Source organism: Pristis pectinata, chromosome 30 (assembly GCF_009764475.1).
Source record: "Pristis pectinata isolate sPriPec2 chromosome 30, sPriPec2.1.pri, whole genome shotgun sequence".
NCBI lineage: Eukaryota > Metazoa > Chordata > Chondrichthyes > Rhinopristiformes > Pristidae > Pristis > Pristis pectinata.
The window spans coordinates 24,218,411-24,240,562 of NC_067434.1; the positions used below are offsets into that span (position 1 = coordinate 24,218,411).

At 45.6% G+C, this 22,152-nt stretch overlaps 1 protein-coding gene across 8 annotated transcripts in view; it reads left to right on the forward strand.

Annotated features, from left to right (window-relative positions):
- Positions 1-22,152, forward strand: part of ndst2a (N-deacetylase/N-sulfotransferase (heparan glucosaminyl) 2a) — a 432,751-nt gene that overhangs the window by 353,130 nt on the left and 57,469 nt on the right. For all 8 annotated transcript variants that reach the window (XR_007958434.1, XR_007958433.1, XM_052041762.1 and 5 more), the window contains one exon: positions 6,455-6,542. Coding sequence is in view for 6 of the 8 variants with exons in the window: in XM_052041762.1 (XP_051897722.1) it covers positions 6,455-6,542 (88 nt within the window). In the remaining 2 variants the exon portion in view is untranslated. The remainder of the gene's footprint in view (positions 1-6,454; positions 6,543-22,152) is intronic.

The following is a 22,152-nucleotide window of genomic DNA, read 5'->3' on the forward strand; positions in this document are numbered from 1 at the left end:
TTGGGTCGGGAGTTGCAGGGGAGCCCCAGTGAGGAATGCGGTAGGTGCCCTAATTAGGGTGGTGGATGTGTAACTTGAAGGAGACCGTCCCACTATTGATACTCCCATGCACCTGATGTCCTGTCCTTCTTCAAGGTAAGGTTGCTGTTTTGGGCATTGTTGTCCAAGGTTAAGGCATTCAGTCAAAAGGGTATCCAGATGGTTTATTTGAAAAGACCAATGCACTGCAGAAGTTTTTCTGCACAGACTTGCCCCTGGTTAACTCATGCCACTGAATGCTGTGTGGTAAATTATTCAGCAATACAATGGCACCAGCAGTCCACATGACAGAAAGCTACGCAACCTTGGTTAGGTGCATGTGCTCAATGTAGTTGGGATACCTCAGGCCTTGAAAAGAGTCAAATTTTCTAAAATATCAGAAAAATCCAATTTTTTGTTCCTTTTCCAGTGGCTTGGGCTTTCCTGAAAATTGCCGGTGGTCCCATATATTGCTGGACCAGCAAGACCAGCACCAGAGAACTGGGCGACTGATTGGGACTCGTGAGTTCAAATCCTACCACAGCCGTTGAGTTTAGATTCAGTTTAATAAATCATCTAAATAAAAACCCAATCACTGTAATGATGACTATAAGTGAATGGGTATCTTAAAATTTGTTTTATTTATTAATGTTTTTAGGCAAGTAGGTCTTTCTTTTCCTGGTCTAGTTTATACGTGACTCCTGATTGGAAGTTTGCTCAGATATAAATATAAAACCTGACCCGATCACAGCCAATGACTTTTTCCTATTCCCAATCCCAGCCCAGGGATGTTTGCAGAATATCGCACCTATTTACTGAACCCAGTCAGATGGGACATCCACAACCAAACCCGACCGTCCCAACCTGGGCAAAGCTCCCATCCACCCGTTGTAAATGGATGTCACAACCTGACTGTGGCACTGAGGCAAAGTTGAAACTGACACCGGGGAAACACATTATAACCTCGGGCAATGTTCCGGTTGAAGTCCTGCATTGTTTATTGTGATGGTAGAAGTGGTGGGTTTGGGAGGTGTTGGAGAGGAGCCTACAAGAAACAGCAGTGCATTTTGTAGATGGCGCACAGTCTGCCAGAGGGAAATGAATGGGTGAAGGCTGGTGGATGGAATTGATTGTGGCCTTCAGGAAGGGGAAGTCGGGAGAACACACACCAGTCCTCATTGAGGGGTCAGTGGTGGAAAGGGTGAGCGGCTTCAAGCTCCCGGGTGCCAGCATCTCAGAGGATCTATCCTGGACCCAACACATTGATGCAATCACGAAGAAGGCACGCCAGCAGCTCTACTTCATTAGGAGTTTGAGGAGATTTGGTACGTCACCAAAGACTCTTGCAAATTTCTACAGGTGTACGGTGGCGAGCATTCTGACTGGTTGCATCACCGCCTGGTACGGAGGCTTCAATGCACAGGATCACAAGAAGCTGCAGAGGTTGTAGACTCAGCCAGCTCCATCACAGGCACAACCCTCCCCGCCATTGAGGACGTCTTCAAGAGGAAGTGCCTCAAGAAGATGGCATCCATCACTAAGGACCCTCACCATCCAGGACATGCCCTCTTCTCGTTACTACCATAGAGGAGGAGGTACAGGAGCCTGAAGACCCACACTCAATGATTCAGGAACAGCTTCTTCCCCTCCGCCATCAGATTTCTGCACGGTCCATGAACACTGCCTCGTTATTCCTTTTTTTGCACTTGTTATTTATAGTAATTTTGTGTCTCTGCACTGTACTGCTGCTGCAAAACAACACATTTCACAACATATAAGTCAGTGATAATAAATCTGATTCTGGAAGGGTCTTCAACTTGAAGTATTTCCCCAGATGCCAGCCGATCTGCTGAATGTTTCCAGCATTTCAGTTTTTTGAAGTGGGTTGCTTTGTCCTGGCTAGTGTTGACCTTGAACGTTGTTAGAGCTGCAGTCATCTGGCAATCGTAGAGTATTCCATCATGCTGACCTTGTCTGGTCACTTGTATCCAGTGAATTAATTTTTTAAAAAGTGTAGGAAAGTTAACCCTAGTCTCCTCCCCAATATCAAACACCATCAGAAGAACAAGTTTTTTTTAAGTATTATCATGCTGCTGTTTGCGGAGATAGCTGCACAAATGTGTTGCCATGTTTCTCACAATAGTGACGGTGTGTAAAGTACTGCCCTGACTGCAAAATCCTGAGGGTGATGTGGAAAATTTAAGCCTTGAATACTTTCTGAATCACTCCAGCCTTGTGGAAATGCCAAGTGTGGGTCCATTTTTAGTTTGCCAATTCTCAGTGGATGGGAGCATGGCTTCAGGAATCCGTTAATTCTCAAAATATTAATATTGCCAGCTGCTACCCTCTGCCGGTCATTTGGATTTTTCAGCTACCTTGTTTTGTCTTGTCTGCAGCTCAGTCGCAAAAACAAATAATCACTCCACATAGTGTTCTCTTTCCAAAGAGTTTCTTCAAAGCACAGGGCAGGGGTGTGCCTTCAGTGAGCTATACCTGAATGCAGAGGGCAATAACTAGCATTTAATGGGTTTAAGGAGAGAAGATATGCTGGGGGAACCTAGGCAGCTTTTAAATTCGGAAGTGGTTGCACCATAAAAGAAAGTTTGTGAGCCTGAAGCAAAAGGAGATGGTGAGGGTGATGTGACTCTGAAATAGGAATAATAAATGTCAGGAAATTTGCAGTGGGTCACAGTATCTCTGCAGAGAAATGTTTCAGCTGGGGAGCTTTCACCCAATTGGCGTAGAGAGGGTAGATAATCAGTGGACCAGTTTTATTTTAGGAGGCTGAGGTCTAACATATCTGTGGTGGTGGTGGGGCCGGGGGCAAATTGAATTGACTTTCAATGGGGAGATGCAGATTGTGGTTATGGACAGAGCGCAGGTGTTCTGCGTAATGGTCACCTAGTCTGCGTTTGGTCTCTCCAATGCAGAGGAGGCCAATGTAGATAATCAGTCTTTTTTTTTTCCCCCAGGGTGGAAATGTCAAATACTAGTGGGCATGGCTTTAAGGTGAGAGGGGGAAAGTTTAACGGAGATTTACAAGGCAAGTTTTTTTACACAGAGACTGGTGGGTGCCTGGAATGCACTGCCAGGGGAGATATGACAGCAATGTTTAAGGCATTCAGACAGTCACATGAACAGGCAGGGAATGGAGGGATATAGAACATGTACAAGCAGATGTGCAGTTTAAATTGGTACCATTAGTTGACATAGATATTGTGGGCCGAAGGGCCTATTCCTCTGCTGTACTATTCCATGCTGGAGGTCGGCATCTACTTCATCGCAGCAACAAAGCCATGCCCAATAACGGGAAACCAAAATCTGGATGGGAAAGGGTTAAACAGCCAAACACGCATGCTGCTGCAGAGAAAGGCACAGCATTTTGAAGCTGGACTTCCCAGGGACAGAAGTGGCAGTGAATCGAACACCAGAAGTACCACTGATGAATTGCTTGAGGCAGCAGTTTACATCAGCCTGCTTTTCTCTGCAAGCATCACCAACCAATTTCAGTGCAAACATCTCTTTCCCCTGCTAATTTAAATGGACACAGGTTAAGCCTGAGGTGAAGATAACCAGCTTTATTTTTACTAATAACAGGGAACGAAGTTGGAGGGGGTGGGTTTGTGTTAGAAACTGAACTGACAACACCTGAAACAATTGAGTCTTATCTGTACCTTCCAAGAACTTCGCAATCGTACCAATTACTTTTCAGATCAATTACTGTGGTTACTTGGGGAAAGTGAGCAGCCAACTTACATGCAGCAAAGACCACAAACAACTGATTTACTAAATGAGCAACTAATCAGTTTTAATTACAGGAAACTGAATGCTAGTATTCTGCTGGTATTCTAAAAACAGAATGCTCTGTCCTTTTTGCAGTAATGTCTTCGAGGTTAGAAGGTTGTGGGTTCAAATCCAACTACAGAGACTCGAGGACAGATTGGCTGACCCCTCAGTACAGGATCGAGGGAGTGCAGCATGATAGGAGACCTTAGGCTGTTGGGAAGGAGCAAGGCAAGGGGACTAATTCTGCAGTTTAAATGCTTGTCCATCTCTTCTTCATCTTGTTCATCTCTGGAGTTGACCATTCCAATAGACTTTTGAGACAAGACTGAAGGGTCTTGACCTGAAACATCGACTGTCCATTCCCTTCCACAGATGCCGCCTGACCTGCTGAGTTTGTCCATCGTGTTTGTTGCTCCAATGGACTTTTGTCTGTCTCCTTCATTCTGTTTGAGGTCAATCAAAACTCAGATCTCTGTGCTCCTACTTTGGAATAAGTCCAGATCACCCGCTGTCCCTCTACTCACTGACCTTCTCCACTGACCATTCTTGTTTTCAAATCTCTCCTTGACCTTGACTCTCCTTCCCTCTGTCTTCTCTTCCAGCCTTAGAAACAAGATCCAGGTAACTTCTCCAACACTTGCTCCTGCTCACCCTTGAATTTAATCACTCCACCACTCTGCCTCCCTAACCTCGCTACCCCTCTCCTCTTCATGACCAAGCCTTTGTGTCTGTGTCTTTCTGCTGTATCTCTGTGTTACTTAACATCAGTATCTGTTGTTAACACTTCAGTTAACCTTCGCTAGAACAAACGAACAAAATAAGTGGTGGTTGTTGATTGCTCTTTCAGAGAGCCAGCATGGGGAAAATGGGCTAAATGGCCTCATCCTGTGCTGTACCTTTGTTCCTAGGACGTGGACATCACTCCCAATGCTGCATGTTTGGTCAATCCCTATTTCCTCTGTAGTTGGCTTGTTTGGTGTCACACATGGGAGAGGGTAGAGAAGTAGGACAGGTTTCCTTCCCTGGAGGACATTGTTGAGCTGGTGGTTTTTTTTATCACAATCTGGGAGCTTCAAGATCACCATTACTGATGCTGGCTTTTTATTTCGTATTTTTATTAAATCGCTTGAGTTGAAATTTCTCAGTTGCCGAGGTGGGATTTGAACTCGCGTCTCTGGATCAGGGGTGTAGAGCTCCAGTTGTGAGTCCAGTAATTAGACTGGACCACTACTGGATTGCTATCATTCCCCTCTGTGATTCCACGTGACTCGTAGGGCCTCTACATCACTGCAGCATTTGTGGCAGATGTCCTGATCACTGGGACAGTGTTTCAAACGTGCACATTCGTGATGCAGTTATCTAAAAGTTTTTGGTGAGGTTGCTCTTGGAGTATTTCATGCAGTTCTGGTTGCCCCATTACAGCAGAAGGATGTGCAAGCTTTGGAGAGGGTTCAAAAGAGGTTTACCAGGATGCTGCCTGGATTAGAGGGTATGAGCTATATGGAGAGGTTGGACAAACCTTCTCTGCAATGTCAGAGGCTGAGGGCTGACCTGATAGAAGTCTCTAAAATTATGAGAGGTATGGATAGGGTAGACAGTTAGTCTTATTCCCAGCATAGAAATATCAAATACTAGAGGGCATAGCTTTAAGGTGAGGGGGGGAAAGTTTCAAGGAGATGTGCAGGCTAAGTTTTTTTGCACAGAGCGGTGGGTGCCTGGAACGGGCTGCCGGGGTGGTGGTGGAAGCAGATAAGATAGTCGAGTTCAAGAGGCTTTTAGACAGACACATGAGCATGCAGGGAATGGTGGGATATGAATCATGTGCAGGCAGAAGAGATTTAGCTTAATTTGGTATTGTGTTTTGTACAGGTATCGTGGGCCGAAGGGTCTGTTCCTGTGCTGTACTGTTCTATGTTCCAAGGCCATTCAGCCCATTATAAAATCATAGAACAGCATGTAAAGATTGAATGGCGTTAGGCAGCAAATCAGGCCCTATAACTTTCATAGAGTGTTCACAAGGCAGGTGAGCGGAGATTATTTGAGGTTCATTTTGACTGCCTCAGGTACGGGATCCTCTCAGCAGCAGTCTTCGTTTGCCTTGTAGCTGCTCCACTGCCTGCCTGCAGACGTTTTATCATTAGACCTGAGAGAAAATGGTGCAAAAATGTGTGTGCTAAGCTTTTGCCTACTGGGGTGAAGTGAATCAAGAACAAAAGGAGAAAATCTTTAAAACACTCAGCAGGTCAGGCAGCAGTGTCTGCAGAGAAGCAAGCAGTGCTATTGACCTAAATGGTGAACTGTTTCTCCCTCTGCAGATGCTGCTTTGCCTGCTAGTACTTCTGGCATTTTATTCCAGAAGAGGACTTTCTCCAGGGCTCAGCCGCTGTGAGTTTACCAAAGTGCTTGTCGTTTGGCGAGGTCTGATTGGATAAGGGTGCAAATGTTTTTTTTTCCCCAAAGTGGAATAATCATGGGAAAAGTGCAGGAATGTTCACTGGATCCAAAGGTGTTGGGAATGCTCTTTGGGAACTGAAGCTGGATTTGGCCTAAACACAGAAAGGAGTAATGAGCACTGTGACTGCAGTCTTGTGGCGGATGTGTGTTCTGATCCATGTGCCCGGTTTCAATCTGCTGTTTCTTTTCTCTACAGGCTTTACTGCTGTCTCAAAACAAACTGAGAACTCTGGTCCCAAACTTCACCTTCAACCTTGGTTTCTCCGGCAAGTTCTACCACACGGGTAAGAGCATTGTTTTTAATCGTAACAAAACATTTTACCCTTCCTTGCTGCACTCATCTCTCAGCAGCCGTTCCTTCATTTTGCCCATTCCAATTCAGCACTGGGGAAGCAGTACGCTAGCCTAGCAGTTAGCGTAACGCTGTTACAGCGCTAGTGATAGGGGTTCAATTCCCACCACTGTGTGTAAGGAGTTTGTACGTTCTCCCCGCGACTGAATGGGTTTCCTCCGGGTGCTCCGGTTTCCTCCTGCATTCCAAAGACGTGCGGGTTAGTAGGTTAACGTGGGTGTAATTGGGCGGTGCGGGCTCGTTGGGCCCGAAGGGCCTGTTACCATGCTGTGTAAATAAAGTTCTTTTTTTAAGTTTTAAAAAGATGGGCTGTGTTGATTTGGTTGGTGTGAGGAGAATTCAATTTTGCTTTGCTTCCTGCAAGCAACACCCTTTCCTCCTAATCGTCCTTACAAGTGGAAAATCTCACTTGAATACAGTGGATCAACGAGTAGAGCAGTCTTCTCACACCTCTGTTGTTTGCTGCTGTCTATGTGGAGTCTGCACGTTCGCCCCTGTGACCACATGGGTTTCCTCTGGGTGCTCCCGTCTCCTCCCCCCCATCCCAAAGGTGTGCGGGTTGGTAGGTTAATTGGCCACTTGTAAGTTGCCCCTTGTGTGTCGTCACAGGGAGAACTTGCAAACACAGTCAACATCAGAGGTCAGGATTGAACCTGGATCGCTGGAGCTGTGAGACAGCAGCTCCACTGGCTGTGTCACTGTGCTGGGTCAGAATAAGAGTAAGAGAGTCTTGCTGCAGCTGTTAAAGGGTCTGGAGACACCTGGAATAGAGACCTCCATACCCAGGGGAGGATGTGGTTGAGAGGCATGCACAGTGTTCAGCAGATTGTCTCCTGAGATTTTCCCGGGGCTCATGTTGCAACTGCATAAGTCGATGGTGAGACTGCACTTGGAGTATTGTGCACAGTTCTGGTTGCCCAGCTGTAGTAAGGACGTCATTACGGTGGAAAGGGTGCAGAAGAGATACACCAGGATGTTTCTGGGACTGGAGGGCTTGAGTTGTAAGGGGAAACTGGATCGGCTGGGAATTTTTTCCCTGAAGCACAGGAGACTGAGGGGTGAGTTTATAAATACATGAGGGGCATAGAAAAGGTGGATGGTCAAGGTCTTTATCCCAGGGTAGGGGAGTAAAACCAGAGGGCATAGATTCAAGGTGAGACGGGAAAGGTTTAAAGGAGACCCGAGGGGTAAGTTTTTCACACAGAGGGTGGTGGGTGTATGGAACGAGCTGCCAGAGGAAGTGGTAGAGGCGGGTACAGTTACAACCTTTAACAGACATTTGGACAGGTGCATGGATAGGAAAGATTTAGAGGGATGTGGGCCAGACGCTGGGAAATGGGTCTAGCTTGGATAGACATCTCGGTCAGCATGGATGAGTTGGGCCGAAGGGCCTGTTTCTGTGCTGTGTGACTCTGTGACTCTATCCAATGAAGAAAAAGGGCAGAATCGTCCTCTCCACAGTTTAGTAAAACTAGAGATGAAGTAATTGAGACACAATGTACTGAGAGGCTTGACAGGTTAAATGTTTCAAATGTTGTTTCCTTGAGTCACTTAGTCAAGCTATGGGGTGCAGTACTGTGGCTTTCTCTGGACCAGTGGAGCTGAGAATCACCATAACTCAGTTTGACACAGCAACAAGAAAAAATGCTCTATCTTGTGGCAGTCTCACCTCAACTGATGCTGAAGCATGATACAGTGTACTGTGGGTAACGATGTGAGACATTTTCTCAAGAGAGTAGCAGCTCACCAACCTGAAGGTAACAGTCGCACTTAACAGGTAGATGTACGCTGCGAGGAATAATCCCAGGGTGACAAACTGGGGCATTTGCAACTAAAATAAGGAGAAATGCGGATTGTATTCCTTTGGAGAGGGATGTGGATTCTCGGACACGGAACACGTCCTTGAGTGTGTTCAATGGACTTTTTGACTCAGGGAATTGAGGGATCTGGGGACTGGGCAGGGGAATGAACAAGGTGGAGGTTCAGTCATGATCTTAATAAATGGTGGCACGGGCTCGAGAGGCCTTTAAAGTGGGTTCCTGCTCTTGCTTTGCACAATGAATTAACGTAACTCCATGTTATCGTCCAGATCAGTTCACAAGAGTGAGAGTGAGGTCTGTCTCAATGCACTGTGAGCAGCCATTAGTGTGTAGGTGCTAGAGAAATAAAGGACTGCAGACGCTGGGATCTAGATGAAAAACACAATGATGCTGGAGGAACTCGGCAGGCCACCCCGCCTCCCCTCTTCTGCACCTATCACTGTTCTGCTTTTCCCTCCTATATATTGGGCTTCTCCTTTTCCTATCTTCAGTCCTGAAGAAGGGTCCTGACCCAAAATGTTGACCGCCTGCTTTTCTAAACGGATGCTGCCTGGCCTGCTGAGTTCCTCCAGCATCATTGTGTTTTTCATCATGTGTAGGTGCTGTCGTTCCTGTCTGAAGTCAGTAGAGGTCTTGGGCGGCGCAGCTAGTAGAACCGCTACCTCACAGCTCCGGTGACGCAGGTTCGATCCTGACCTCGGGCATTGTCTGTGTGGAGTTTGCACATTCTCCCTGCAAGCACACAGGTTTTCTCAGGGTGTTCTGGTTTCCTCCCATACACCAAAGACATGCTGGTCGGTAGGTAAATTGGACACTGTTATTTGCCCCTAGTGTGAGGGTGAATGGTAGAATCTGGGGGAGATGGGGGGGGGGGAGGGGGTAGGTGGTGGAGGAAGTCTGATGGGACTGTGGGGAGAACAGGTCAGAAGGAAAATGAGTGGGGAATGGGATTATCTGTGAGCTGGCATAGATTCAATGGGCCAAACAGCCTCCTGTGTTGTAAGAAGTTATGAAAAAATGGAAATGTTTGTTTTTAGCCTAAATTAATAATTCCTTGATATGAGCATGGACATACAACTAGGTGATACGTTTACCAGAAACATATTCTGTTATTCAAAAGATTAAGGTTTGATTTGATTTTCAGGATATTAAGCAGAACTGTTGAGGTATATAGAGAGATACTATACCAGCTGGTCAGGGGATGCATCTCCTGGGACAAGGTCTGAAAATTAGACCCAGGCCTTTCAGGAGCTGGATAGAAATTTGGAATTTGCTTTCACAAACAGCAGTTGTTGTAGGCCAACTCGATGGGCTGAATCACCTACTCCTATGCTGCAAGAAAAGTTGAAAACATGGAAATGGACAATGGTTATGGATAGACAGATTTAATTAGATTTTTGCCAAGCAAAGGTTTTCAAGGGTATGGGGAGGGAGCAGAGGTATCACAGGTCAGCCATGGATGTACTGAATCAGAACCTGAGCAACCTCTCCAGAAAATAAGAACATAAGAACTAGGATCAGGAGTCGGCCATCTGGCCCGTCGAGCCTGCTCCACCATTCAATAAGATCATGGCTGATCTGGCTGTGGACTCAGATCCACCTACCTGCCTTTTCCCCCATAACCCTTCGTTCCCCTACTATGCAAAAACCTACCTAACTGTGTCTTAAATACATTTAAAGAAGTAGCCTCTACTGCTTCCCTGGGCAGAGAATTCCACAGATTCACTACTTTCTGGGAAAAGCAGTTTCTCCTCATCTCTATCCTTAATCTATTCCCCTGAATCTTGAGGCTATGTCCCCTAGTTCTAGTCTCACCTACCAGTGGAAACAGCCTCCCTGCCTCTATCTTATCCATCCCTTTCATAATTTTATATGTTTCTATAAGATCCCCTCTCATTCTTCTGAATTCCAGCGAGTATAGTCCCAGGCGACTCAATCTCTCCTCATAGGCTAACCCCCTCATCTCTGGAATCAACCTGGTGAACCTCCTTTGCACCACCTCCAAAGCCAGTATGTCCTTCCTCAAGTAAGGAGACCAGAACTGCACGCAGTACTCCAGGTGCGGCCTCACCAGTACCCTGTATAGTTGCAGCATAATCTCCCTGCTCTTAAATTCAATCCCTCTAGCAATAAAGGCCAACGTCCCATTTGCCTTCTGGATAAGTTGTTGCACCTGCAAACCAACCTTTTGCGATTCATGCACAAGCACTCCCAAGTCCCTCTGCACAACAGCATGCTGCAATCTTGCACCATTTAAATAATAATCTGATCTTCTATTTTTCCTTCCAAAGTGGATGACCTCGCAATTACCAACATTGTACTGTATCTGCCAGACCCTTGCCCACTCACTTAACCTATCTACATCTCTCAGCAGACTCTCCGCATCCTCTGCACAATTTGCTTTTCCACTCAATTTATTGTTATCAGCAATCTTAGAAACTGAGTCCCCTCTTCCAAATCATTAATGTATATCATAAACAGTTCCAGGCCCAGCACCGACCCCTGCAGCACCCGCTCACCACTGATTGCCAACCAGAGAAACCATTTATCCCAGCTCTATGCCTTCTATTGGTTAACCAATCCTCCATCCATGCTAATACCTTGCCCCAACTCCATGCATCCTTATCTTATGGATAAGTCTTTAATGTGGCACCTTATCAGCACCTGGAAATTCATGTATACAACATCCAGATGAAAAACACTATGATGCTGGAGGAACTGAGCAGGCCAGGCAGCATCTGTGGAGAAAAACAGGTGGTCAATGTTTCAGGTCAGGACCCTTCTTCAGGAATGAAGATCCAACATCTACCTGTTCCCCTCTATCCACTGCGCTCATTATATCCTCAGAGAACTCCAGTAAGTTTGTCAAACAGGACCTGCCCTTCCTGAATCCATGCTGTGTCTGCCTGATGGAACCACTTCTATCCAGATGTCTTGCTATTTCTTCCTTAATGATAGCTTCAAACATTTTCCCGACTACAGACGTTAAGCTAACTGGCCTATAGTGACCTGCCTTTTGCCTACATCCATTTTTAAACAGTGGTGTGACATCCGCTGTCTTCCAATCTGCTGGGACCTGTCCAGAGTCCAGAGAATTTTGGTAAATAATCACAAATGCCTCTTTCTTTCAGTACCCTGGGATGCATCCCATCAGGACCAGGGGACTTGTCCACCTTTAGGCCCACTAGTTTGCTCATCACTACCTCTTTAGTGATAGCAATTGTATCGAGGTCCTCACCTCCCATCGCATTCATAACATCTCTCTTTGGCATGTTAGACGTGTCCTCCACTGTGAAGACCAACACAAAATAGTCGTTCAAGGCCTCGGCTATTTCTACATTACCCAATGTTAACTCCCCCTTCTCATTTCGAAGGGACCTACGTTCACCTTAGCCACCCTCTTCCGTTTTATATAATTAGAAACTCTTTACCATCTCTTTTTATATTTTGTGCTAGTTTACCTTCATAATCTATCTTCCCTTTCCTTATTGCTTGCTTAATGGTTCTTTGTTGCTTTTTAAAGTTTTCCCAATCTTGCAATTTCCCACTACTCTTGGTGACTTTGCATGAGCTTCTAGTTTGATGCCGCCTTTTATTTTCTTAGTTGTCCAAGGCTGGCTCTCCCCACCTGTACTGTTCTTGCTTTTAACTGGAATATACTTTTGAGCACCGTGGAAAAATTTTAAGTCTTCCACTTTTCCTCAACTGTCCCACCATATAGCCTGTGTTCCCAGTCTACGCTCGCCAACTCCTCCCTCATCCCGTTGTAGTCTCCCTTGTTTAGGCATAATACGCTGGTTTTAGGTCAAACTGCTGCACCCTCCATTTATATGAGAAATTCAATCATACTGTAATCACTCTTTCCAAGGGGATCCCTAACTACAAGATCATTAACTTACCTGTCTCATTGCACAGGACCAGATCTAAGGTAGCATTTTCCCTGTAGGTTCAGTAACATGCTGTTCAAGAAAGCTATCACAGATGCATTCTATGAAGTCCTCCTCAAGACATACTTGATTCGCCTAATCTATACGCGTTAAAGTCCCCCTTGAGCACTGCCGTTCCATTCTTACATGCATCAAATATTTTCTGGTTTATTGACTGCCACTGTAATGTTATTATTCGGTGGCCTATAGACAACTCCCACCAGTGATTTTCACCCCCTCCCCCCCCTTTTACTATTCCTACTCTCTACCCAGATGGACTCAACATTCTGCTCCCTAGATCTTCTATCGTCTCTCACTATCGCCTATGATCTCATCCTTAATTAAGAGCGCTACCCCACCTCCCTTACCTTCCTGCCTATCCTTCCGTATTACCTGATACCCTTGGATATTTAATTCCCACTCATCTCTACCCCTGCAGCCACGTTTCTGTAATGGCCACTAAATCATACCCCTTTGTACTGATTTGTGCCACAAGTTCACTGACCTTGTTTCAAGTACTACGGACATTCAGATAAAGTGCCCTTACACTTATTGTGCTTTTAGAATCCAGTAACCTTTGTGTCCTTTGCATTTGACTTTTCTGTACTCTGCTCTTACTTTTATCTAACTTTTGCTCTGGTCTCTGCTTTGCTTCTCTCTGTCTTTCTGCATGGATTCCCATCCCCCTGCCATATTAGTTTAAACCCTCCCCAACAGCACTAGCAAACAATCCCCCTAGGACATTGATCCCAGTCCTGTCCAGGTCTGGTTTGTACTCCCCCAGAACAGGTTCCAATGTCCCAGGAATGCGAAACCCTCCCTCCTGCACCACTGCTCAAGCCGCATGTTCATCCTAACTGTGCTGCTATTCCTACTCTGACCAGCACGTGGCACAGGTAGTAATCCTGAGATTATTACCTTTTGAGGTCCTACTGTTTAATCTATCTTCTAGCTCCTTAAATTTGGTTTGTAGAACCCCATCCCGCTTTTTTCCTCTATCGTTGGTACCTACATGCACCATGACAACTGGCTGTTCACCCTCCCCTTCCAGAATGCCCTGCAGCGACTCCGAGATATCCCTGACCCTTGCACCCGGGAGGCAGCACACCAACCGGGAGTCCTGTTTGCGGCCACAGATGTTCTATCGCCAGATTCTCCATTGCAAAGGTTACCGTGAGCAGAATGAGTGTTGTGTGGTCCTGGGTGAAGGAGAAGCTGGACATCGCTGTCAACAAAAAAATCTGCAAGCCTTTAACTTGAGTGATTTTAACACGAGGTCTCTGGATTCCTGTAAATAAAGCTGGTTATGACAGTACTTTACTGAGTAATTGTCACTGAATTGACACTTAATCTTAAATGATATAAACAGCAGGCACTGATGGTGAGAGCCAAGCAAAAAGGTCGTTGGGGACTTCTTGTGTTTAATGCGGAGGGTGGATCTGCAGAAGGCCGTTCTGGAGGTGAGGGACTAGAGAGAAGCCAGTGGGAAAGCCAGGGAAGAATGTGGGATAATGACGAGGAAGTGGGACTGACAGATGGTGAAAATGTTACTGTTTTCATGTGGCTTTTTAAGTGATTAAATAGTAATCCAAGGCAGCCTTGTGCACTGTTTTGATTCTCCAGTTCTGATGATCGCAAGGCAAAGTCTGTGTTTTTCCATGGTGTAACAGATTTGGAAGAAAAGCTGATCATTTTATTTTGTGGATGTCAGCCTGTTACTACTGGGAATTGTGTTGTAATCAGAGTGTGTTGGATAAAGAGACAGTGGCACTAATCTCCAGGTCTCTGGATTCCACCACTGTGCTAGAATCTGCCCATCTTGGTCTCAAATATACTTATCGGCTGAATATTCTTGAAACCCCATACCCCAGAGAGCCAAGGATAAAATCTGTTACGATAAACCTAGGCTGAAAAGATTGTTTTCTCATCTTACTCCCAAATGGTCGAGCCATTATCCTGGGACACACAACTCTGCAGGTTAATGTGGTCAAGTTAAAGTGATGATGGTTAGCTTGTAAATGACACTTTCTAACAAAAAACAAGGATGTTGAATCAACATTGCTGAGGTTGCCGTTGCCCTCTTGGCTTGATCTGTGCAGGTGGTGGTGTGTTTTATGGGTTTACTGTGGAGATCGAACGATAGCACCGATCTCCCACAATGCGTGGTCCTCTGTAAATTGTACTTTGTTTTGATTGCGATGCAGTTATTCACAGTGGAATGGCTTCATTTATATTCCAGCTGTTGTGGGTGAGGTAGAGAGGGTGTGGGTCATGACATATGGTTCAGCTGTTCATTCCATTGAAGGAATTGGTCATCTTAGAGTGTAAACAGTCGGTATGATGTGGCAGTGAAGGAGTATGGCACGGAGTATTCTTGATGGGTCATACTGGGTGGGATGTGTAAGAGGGGTCCAGGACATAGAATTTCATAGAACTTGCAGCACAAATATTCCACACCAATCTCATCCTATGAACACATTTTCCTCTTTTTTTTAATCCAACACAATTGTTCACCTTCATTTTGTGTGTGCCTTTGGTAATGTGTTCACTACTGTCTGGGTTTCCGCATGCAACCAGTAGATCTGCTTCAAAGACTGGAGCTTTGACTAACTGAGGTAACTCTGGATGTATAAAGAGTCACAGAGTAATACAGCACAGAAACAGGCCCTTCGGCCCAACTCATCCATGCCGACCAAGATGCCCATCCAAGCTAGTTTCATTTGCCCGTGTTTGGAATGTATTCCCTCTAAACTTTTCCTATCCATGTACTTATCCAAATGTATTTGAAATGTCATTATTATACCCTCCTCAACTACTTTCTGTGGCAGCTCGTGCTGTAATTAGTACCACAGAGCCAGAATTAATAAAGTAAACCCTCCAGCTTTAAGTCAATGACATTGACCTGAATTCCTTATTGGATTTGTAAGCAACTGTTGAACACTTGTGGCATCCTAGGCTTTGGACGTCACCAGAAAAAGAAATATCTCTTGCACCCTATCAACCCGATTCAGAATTGTAAAGAGCACTACCAGGTCAGTTGTAGATCTCCTGCCCACCCTCACCACAGGACAATGGAAAAAGGATCTTGATTTGTTGGATTCTTGTGTGTCCGAGGGAAGCACTGTTCCAAGTCATTGTGGTGGTGGAGGAACAATTGGCACACAGCAAGCTCCCAGAAACAACATTACCACTCATCTGCCTGTCTCTTGCGGGATGACGGTTTCCAGGTGAATGGAGTGGATGCTTAGAAATTGGGTTTGGCATCCTTCAGGACAAAGACAGCAGGTGCATGGGAACACGAGCTGCCAGTTCCCTCCTCCATCATCGAGTCTAAATCCTGGGGCGTGCTGACCATCTACACCGAGAAGATATTCAACACGAGGGTTGCAGCAGCTCATGAAACTGGCTCTCGCCACCTTCTTGTGGGGAATTGGGAATCAAAGCAAAAATACTGGCCAGGCTACCACCCTTAAATGCTACCATTCAATACTTAAATGATTTCTCAGATTTTTTTATGTTGCTGTTCTTTTACCCAATTGTTTGATCTTTTGATTTAAAATGTTAAAATGGAAGATCTTGTTATTTTTAAGAAATGCTCCCCTATAAATTATGATAGAAGGGGAAATTTGTGAGGGGGAGATGAAAAATAGGGTGCAATACATGTATGTGACTTCCCTGGAAACAAGAGCTGATGAACAGGCACTGTTTATTACTAAATCCAGGGAAAATCCCATTGCTTTCTTAGTAGTACAAATGTGCTTGTTAAGGAATGCAGTTGGAGAATTGCCTTGAGTGTTCAAAGTATTTCACAAGCAGTGGAACCTGGGCATTTAGGTCCAATTAAAACCATATATCCAGCAGTACCGTTTAAAAACATTAGGGACACATCTGTCATTGTTCATCAGTGGTCAGTGTCACATCCCCGAGATTCATTTCCATTGATGTAAATAGACCAAAATCTGGAGCTGAGAGCAAGTGGCTTGAATGTGGCTCCAGAATTTCCATGACGATTTGTCACTGATTTTTTTTTATATTTTATTTCAAAAATAAACTTTACTCATAATATAATATGTACAAAGGAAAAAACAGTGCAAAAAAACTTTTACGTGCCCTGGGGTGATGATGCACCCTTTATTCATTGTTCGAGAGCCTTCCCCACAGAACCTTTGCGTTGGCTGCACCGAGCTTCAGTGTGTCCCTCAGCATGGACTCCTGCAGCCGGGACTGTGCCAGTGGGCAGCATTCCCTTACGGACATCTCGCTGTGCTGGAAGACGAACAAGTTTCGGGCAGACCAAAGGGTGTCCTTCATCAAGTTGATGACCTTCCAGCGACACTTGATGTCTGTCTCTGTGTGTGTCCCCGGGAACAGCCCGGAGATCAGAGAATCCTCTGTCCTGCAGCTGCTGAGGATGAACTGGGACACGGACCCTCGTGTCTGTCTCCACACCCTCTGAGCAAATCCACAGTCTGCAAAGTGGTGGGTGACTCTCCTCCCTACCGCACCCGTCCCGAGGGCAACATACACTGGGGGTGATATTTTGTTTGTAGAGGAAAGCTCTGACTGGGAGGGCACCTTTCACCGCCAGCCAAGCGAGGTCTTGGTGCTCATTGGTCAGATTTGGCAATGAGGCGTTTCGCCAGATGGTTTGGATCATTTGCTCGGGGAACAAACCCACAGAATCCATAGTGTCCCTATCCTTCAGTGTCTGCAGTACATTCCAGCTGACCACTCCCTGATGGACTTGTGGTCAAAGGTGTTTACTTGGAAGAACTCTTCCACAAAAAACAGGTAGTGCGGCAACGTACAGCTGACTGGGGCGTTAGGTGGTAGAGGGGCCAAGCCCATCCTCCGCAACACCAGGGACAGGTAGATCCTCGGCACGTAGTGACACTTGGTGCCCGCATACTTTGGATCCATACACCACCTGATGCAGCCACACATGAAGGTGGTCATCAGGATGAGGGTAACGTTAGATACACTTTTGCCCCCATTCTCTGGGGCCTTGTGCAATGTGACCCATTGGACTTGCTCCTTCTTGGACACCCAGATAAACTGGAAGATGTTCCGGGTGATTACCGAGGCAGAGGAGTGAGGAACAGGCCTCACTTGTACCAATTACAGCAGCCCTGAGAGAACATCTCACCTGATGACCAAGTTCTTCCCAGTTATTGACAGAGAACGCCATTTCCACAAACCCAATTTTTGTTTTACCTTCCCAATTTGCTCCAGCCAATTCTTGTTACACACCTCAGCCCCTCCAATCCAAAGACTAATTTCCCACTCAGAGACACAAGAGATTCTGCAGATGCTGGAATCTGGAGCAACACACACAGTGCTGGAGGAACTCAGCAGGTCAGGCAGCATCAGGAAAGGAAATAAACAGTCGAGGTTTCAGGTCAAGACCCTTCATCAGGACAGGGTCTCGATCCAAAACGTCGACTAATTTCCCACTGAGGTTTCTGCTGGCGAATGCATTTTATTAATTGTAGCTTTATATGAAATGTGATCCTCTGTTGGTCACAGTAACATTCATTGAATAAGGCTGAGCGAGAAGCTCCAGAGACTTGGAACCTCGTGTAATGAAAATATGATCTAACTTTGTAAATGTAAGTCAGTGGTCTTGGACATGAGCTGTGGCCATTGTACAGCCTACACCTTGGCTTGTTTCAGTGACTTTCTTTGTATGTTGTATCGTTACGGACGCACTCTTAATTAGTTCAGGACTTAACTACGAATTGAAGAGGAGGCTGAAGTTTCTACAACCAGGAATTTGTTGATAATTTGACTACCAGATGTTCTTGCTGTAGGGGAGTAGGAAATATGGAAAATATGGAGGTTACCTTCCAGTGCAGAGGTGATGGTTCTTCAGTACGTTTACTGCCAGACACAGTAGGGTGGGGTTTGTGTTGCCACATCTGGCCTGTGCACTTATAGAAAGTTAAGTCCTCTCTCATCTACCTAAGGAATATTTACCAAGGCAATAGCTATACCATATGCTATTCAGTGATGGAGCTTAGCACTTAATATGGGCTTTGGTTCTTTTGAATGGAAAAAATATCCCAAATTGGTCCTTGAAGAGATTTGTTAGAAATCTGAGCAGATATTCCACAGAGCTGTGGAGAGCGAGACTGAGATTGTACAGTGCTGGGTGAGCTGAAGTGTAAAAATGTGCAGGAACAACTGTGGGATCTTCCAGTAACTTCTGTGGCGCTGACTTCGAAAGAAAAAAACCTTCCATTTCTGTAGCACCTTTCACATTGACATGGTGATAGAGCAGTTGGTGCTGCTTCTCACTGCCCCGTGACCTGGGCTTGATCCTGACCTTGGGTGCAGTCTGTGTGGAGTTCACACATTCTGTCTGTGACTGTGTGAGTTTTCTTTGGGTGCTCTGGTTTTCTCCCACATCCCAAGGATGTGTGGGTTGATTAACTGCTGTCAACTGCTCCCTGGTGCAGATAGGTGGTGAAGAGTTAATGGGTATGTGAGAGAGGACAAGTTGCAGGGTTACAAGAAAGTAAGAATGGGACTGATTGGATTGTTCTGCTTGCTTCTGTGTCATAATAAGTAGGTAAGTGATTCCTTCCAGAGCATCGTAAAGTATGTCACAGCCGGCAAAGTACATCTGAAGTATAACTCTTGTAATCTGAGCAGAGCAAGTTCTTGCAGTCAGCAAAATGCCAATGGGCAGATGCACTCGTGTGGTGTTAAGTCAGGGTTTTGGTTTAACATTTCATCTGAACACTGGCACCTCCAACAGTGCAGCACTCCCTCAGCACTGCGCTAGACAAGCCCAGGTTTTTGTGCTTGAGTTTCTGGTGTATTAAATCAACCGTCTTCTGACTGATGGTTAGGGGTGCTACCAACTCAGCCAGGGTGACACCTGACACACTGACTCCACATGGTGTCACAAGGGCGCTATTCGTTCATCAAACTGTTGCCTTGCTCCTCTTCTCTTTCCAGAATAGGTAAGATTCTGGCCTGGAGCCTCATGTCCAATGGGAGTCGATGGGTTGGGTTTGGGGTGAGGAAAGACGCAGTAAGTGTTTGGGCTGGGTGGGGTCAGTGCTTTACCTGCCACAGTGTACCGACCACCATTACACATTGCTGGTCTAAGGTGTTGGGGAGTGGGTTTGTGCTGTGTGTTCAGGACGAGACTGCCCGGACAACAGATTTATCTCGTGCGCTCTCGCCCCTGAGCTTGAAGAAACTCCATCTCTCTTGGACAAACCTTTTGGTCACATCTCCATGTACTTCACGAAGCTTGGTGTCATTTTTGGTTTGACCTGCGAAGTGTTTGTGCTGCTCCATGACATAACATTGTAGGAGCTATATTAGAACAAAGCTGTTCAACATCTTGGATGTGGGAGGAGTGTTGGAGAGCCTGGTGGAAGCAATGTGGGGATTAGGTTAAAACAGTGCTGAGAGACGGAAAGTGAAATATGAGATGAATTAGAGTTTGAAAGGAAAGTGTAGAGTAGGAAGGTGAAAAGGAGTCTGAAGCTGGAAAGGCACGACGTGAATAACTGCCTGAAAGCTGAGAGGTGGCTCAGTGGTGACCTCGGCCTGAATGCAGATAAACCTGGATTAAGCAACCACTTTATGGAATCCCTTGAGCCTGCGCTTAGTACTGGTTTCATTATATGAAATAATTTGTAATGTGATCTGGATCTGGGTTTTTGGAGTAAGTCTCTTCCTTGGTACATTAGCCAGAAACCAGACCGGGCTGAAGAATTTTCAAATTGCAAATACACAGTCACCGACCACCGGGTGAGACCTAATCTCTGCCTTCCAGGGGAAGGTCAGAAACCAGCACAGAAAGGAGGTCAAGTGAGGGCACAGAGATAAATGGAGACATACCATTTAGCCCATGTAACCCATCCTTTTGTCGCAATTTAACATCCTGCATCAAAGCAACTCCCTGAACAACAGGAGTTTCTAGAGTCTAAAATTTTCCCCCAGTGTGTTAGATAACTAGTCCATTAGTAAACCCAGTGGAATTAAATTATCGAGTATGGTGATTTATTGGGCAACTATACCATAGGTGGTATAGTGGACAATGAACAAGGTTATCAAAAATGATGGGGATCTTGATCAGTTGAGTAAGTGGGCCGAAGAATGGCAAATGGAGTTTAATTTGGATAAGAGTGAGGTGTTGCATTTTGGAAAATCAAGTCCAGGTAGGACTTTCAGAGTGAATGGCAGGGCCTTGGGGAGTGTTGCAGAACAGGTGGACCTTGGAGTAGAAGTACGTGGTTCCCTGAAAGTGGAGTCACAGGTAGACAGGGTGGCGAAGAAGTCTTTTGGCACGCTGGCCTTCATCAGTCAGGGCATTGAGTATAAAAGTTGGGAAGTCATGGTGTGGTTGTACAGAACGCTGGTGAGGCTACACTTGGAGTATTGTGTTCAGTTTTGGTCGCCCTGTTATAGGAAAGATGCTATTAAACTGGAAAGAGTGCAGAAAAGATTTACAAGGATGCTGCCAGGACTTGAGGGACTGAGTTATAGGGAGAGGTTGGACAGGCTAGGACTTTATTCCTTGGAGCGTAGCAGACTGAGAGGTGATCTTACAGAGGTGTATAAAATCATGAGGGGCATAGATAGGGTGAATGCGCACAGTCTTTTTCTTAGGGTTGAGGAATCGAGAACTAGAGGGCATAGGTTTAAGGTGAGAGGGGAGAGATTTAATAGGAACTTGAGGGGCAACTTTTGGTGGTAACTATGTGGAACGAGCTGCCAGAAGTAGTAGATGAAACAGGTACAATAGCAACTTTTAAAAGACAGTCGGACAGGTACATGGATAGGAAAGGGTTAGAAGGTTATGGGCCAAAAGCTGGCAAATGGGACTAGCTTGGATGGGCATCTTGGTCAGCATGGACCGGTTAGGCCGAAGGGCCTGTTTCCGTGCTGTATAACTCGAGGAACTCTGAGACAGTTGATGTCCTGCCTCTTGTCTTGCACATAACTCAGTCCCTCAAGTCTTGGCAACATCCTTGCAAGCCTTTTCTGCACTCCTTCCAGTTCAGTAATGGCTTTGCTATAGCAGGGCGACCAAAACTGAACACGATGCTTCAATCATAGATGGGTTTGCACCTATTTCCATACCAGGGTCAGAGAAGCATGTAGTAAAGCAGAAGACCACTCAGCCCATCTTGTCCGTGCTGGCAGAGAACGAAAACGGTAAAACTTGGATAATCAGCTTTACAACTATTCGGAAATCCCGTCAGTTAAGAAGCTGGCTCACCAGCTAACGTTTCCCATGCTACCTTTCCACCCACCGGGACCCACTCCCTTTAAACTTAACTGATTCCCAAGAAAGTTATTATAATACTGCCTAATATCTTAAAAAAAGCAAATTAAAAGTGTGTTGGGATATTCAAAGAAATAACGTGCAATGGTCCAGAGAATCTCTTAGTCGGGTTTTACTCTACGTAACATTCCACATCACATCTCTTGGTCAGTAACTTGTAAGTTATGGAGCTTCAAGTGCTTATCCAGTTACCTGTTATATCCGAGTGTTCCTGACTTTACCATTCCTTCAGGCAGTTTGGTCCACATCTCCAGTAGGTGGGGAAAAATTCTTCTCAATGCCTCTTTTGATTCTTCTGCTAATTAACTTAATCCCATCTCTCCTGGTTAGGTCGAGCAAGGTCCTACTGTTCCACTTGTCTAGGCCTCTCATAATTTTTTACACAGGAGGTATATCTCCTGCAACCTCTTTAGTTCCAAAGAAAACAGCCCAGTCTCTCCTCTTAATTATTACTTTCCACTTTTGGCAACATCCTTCTGAAACCCC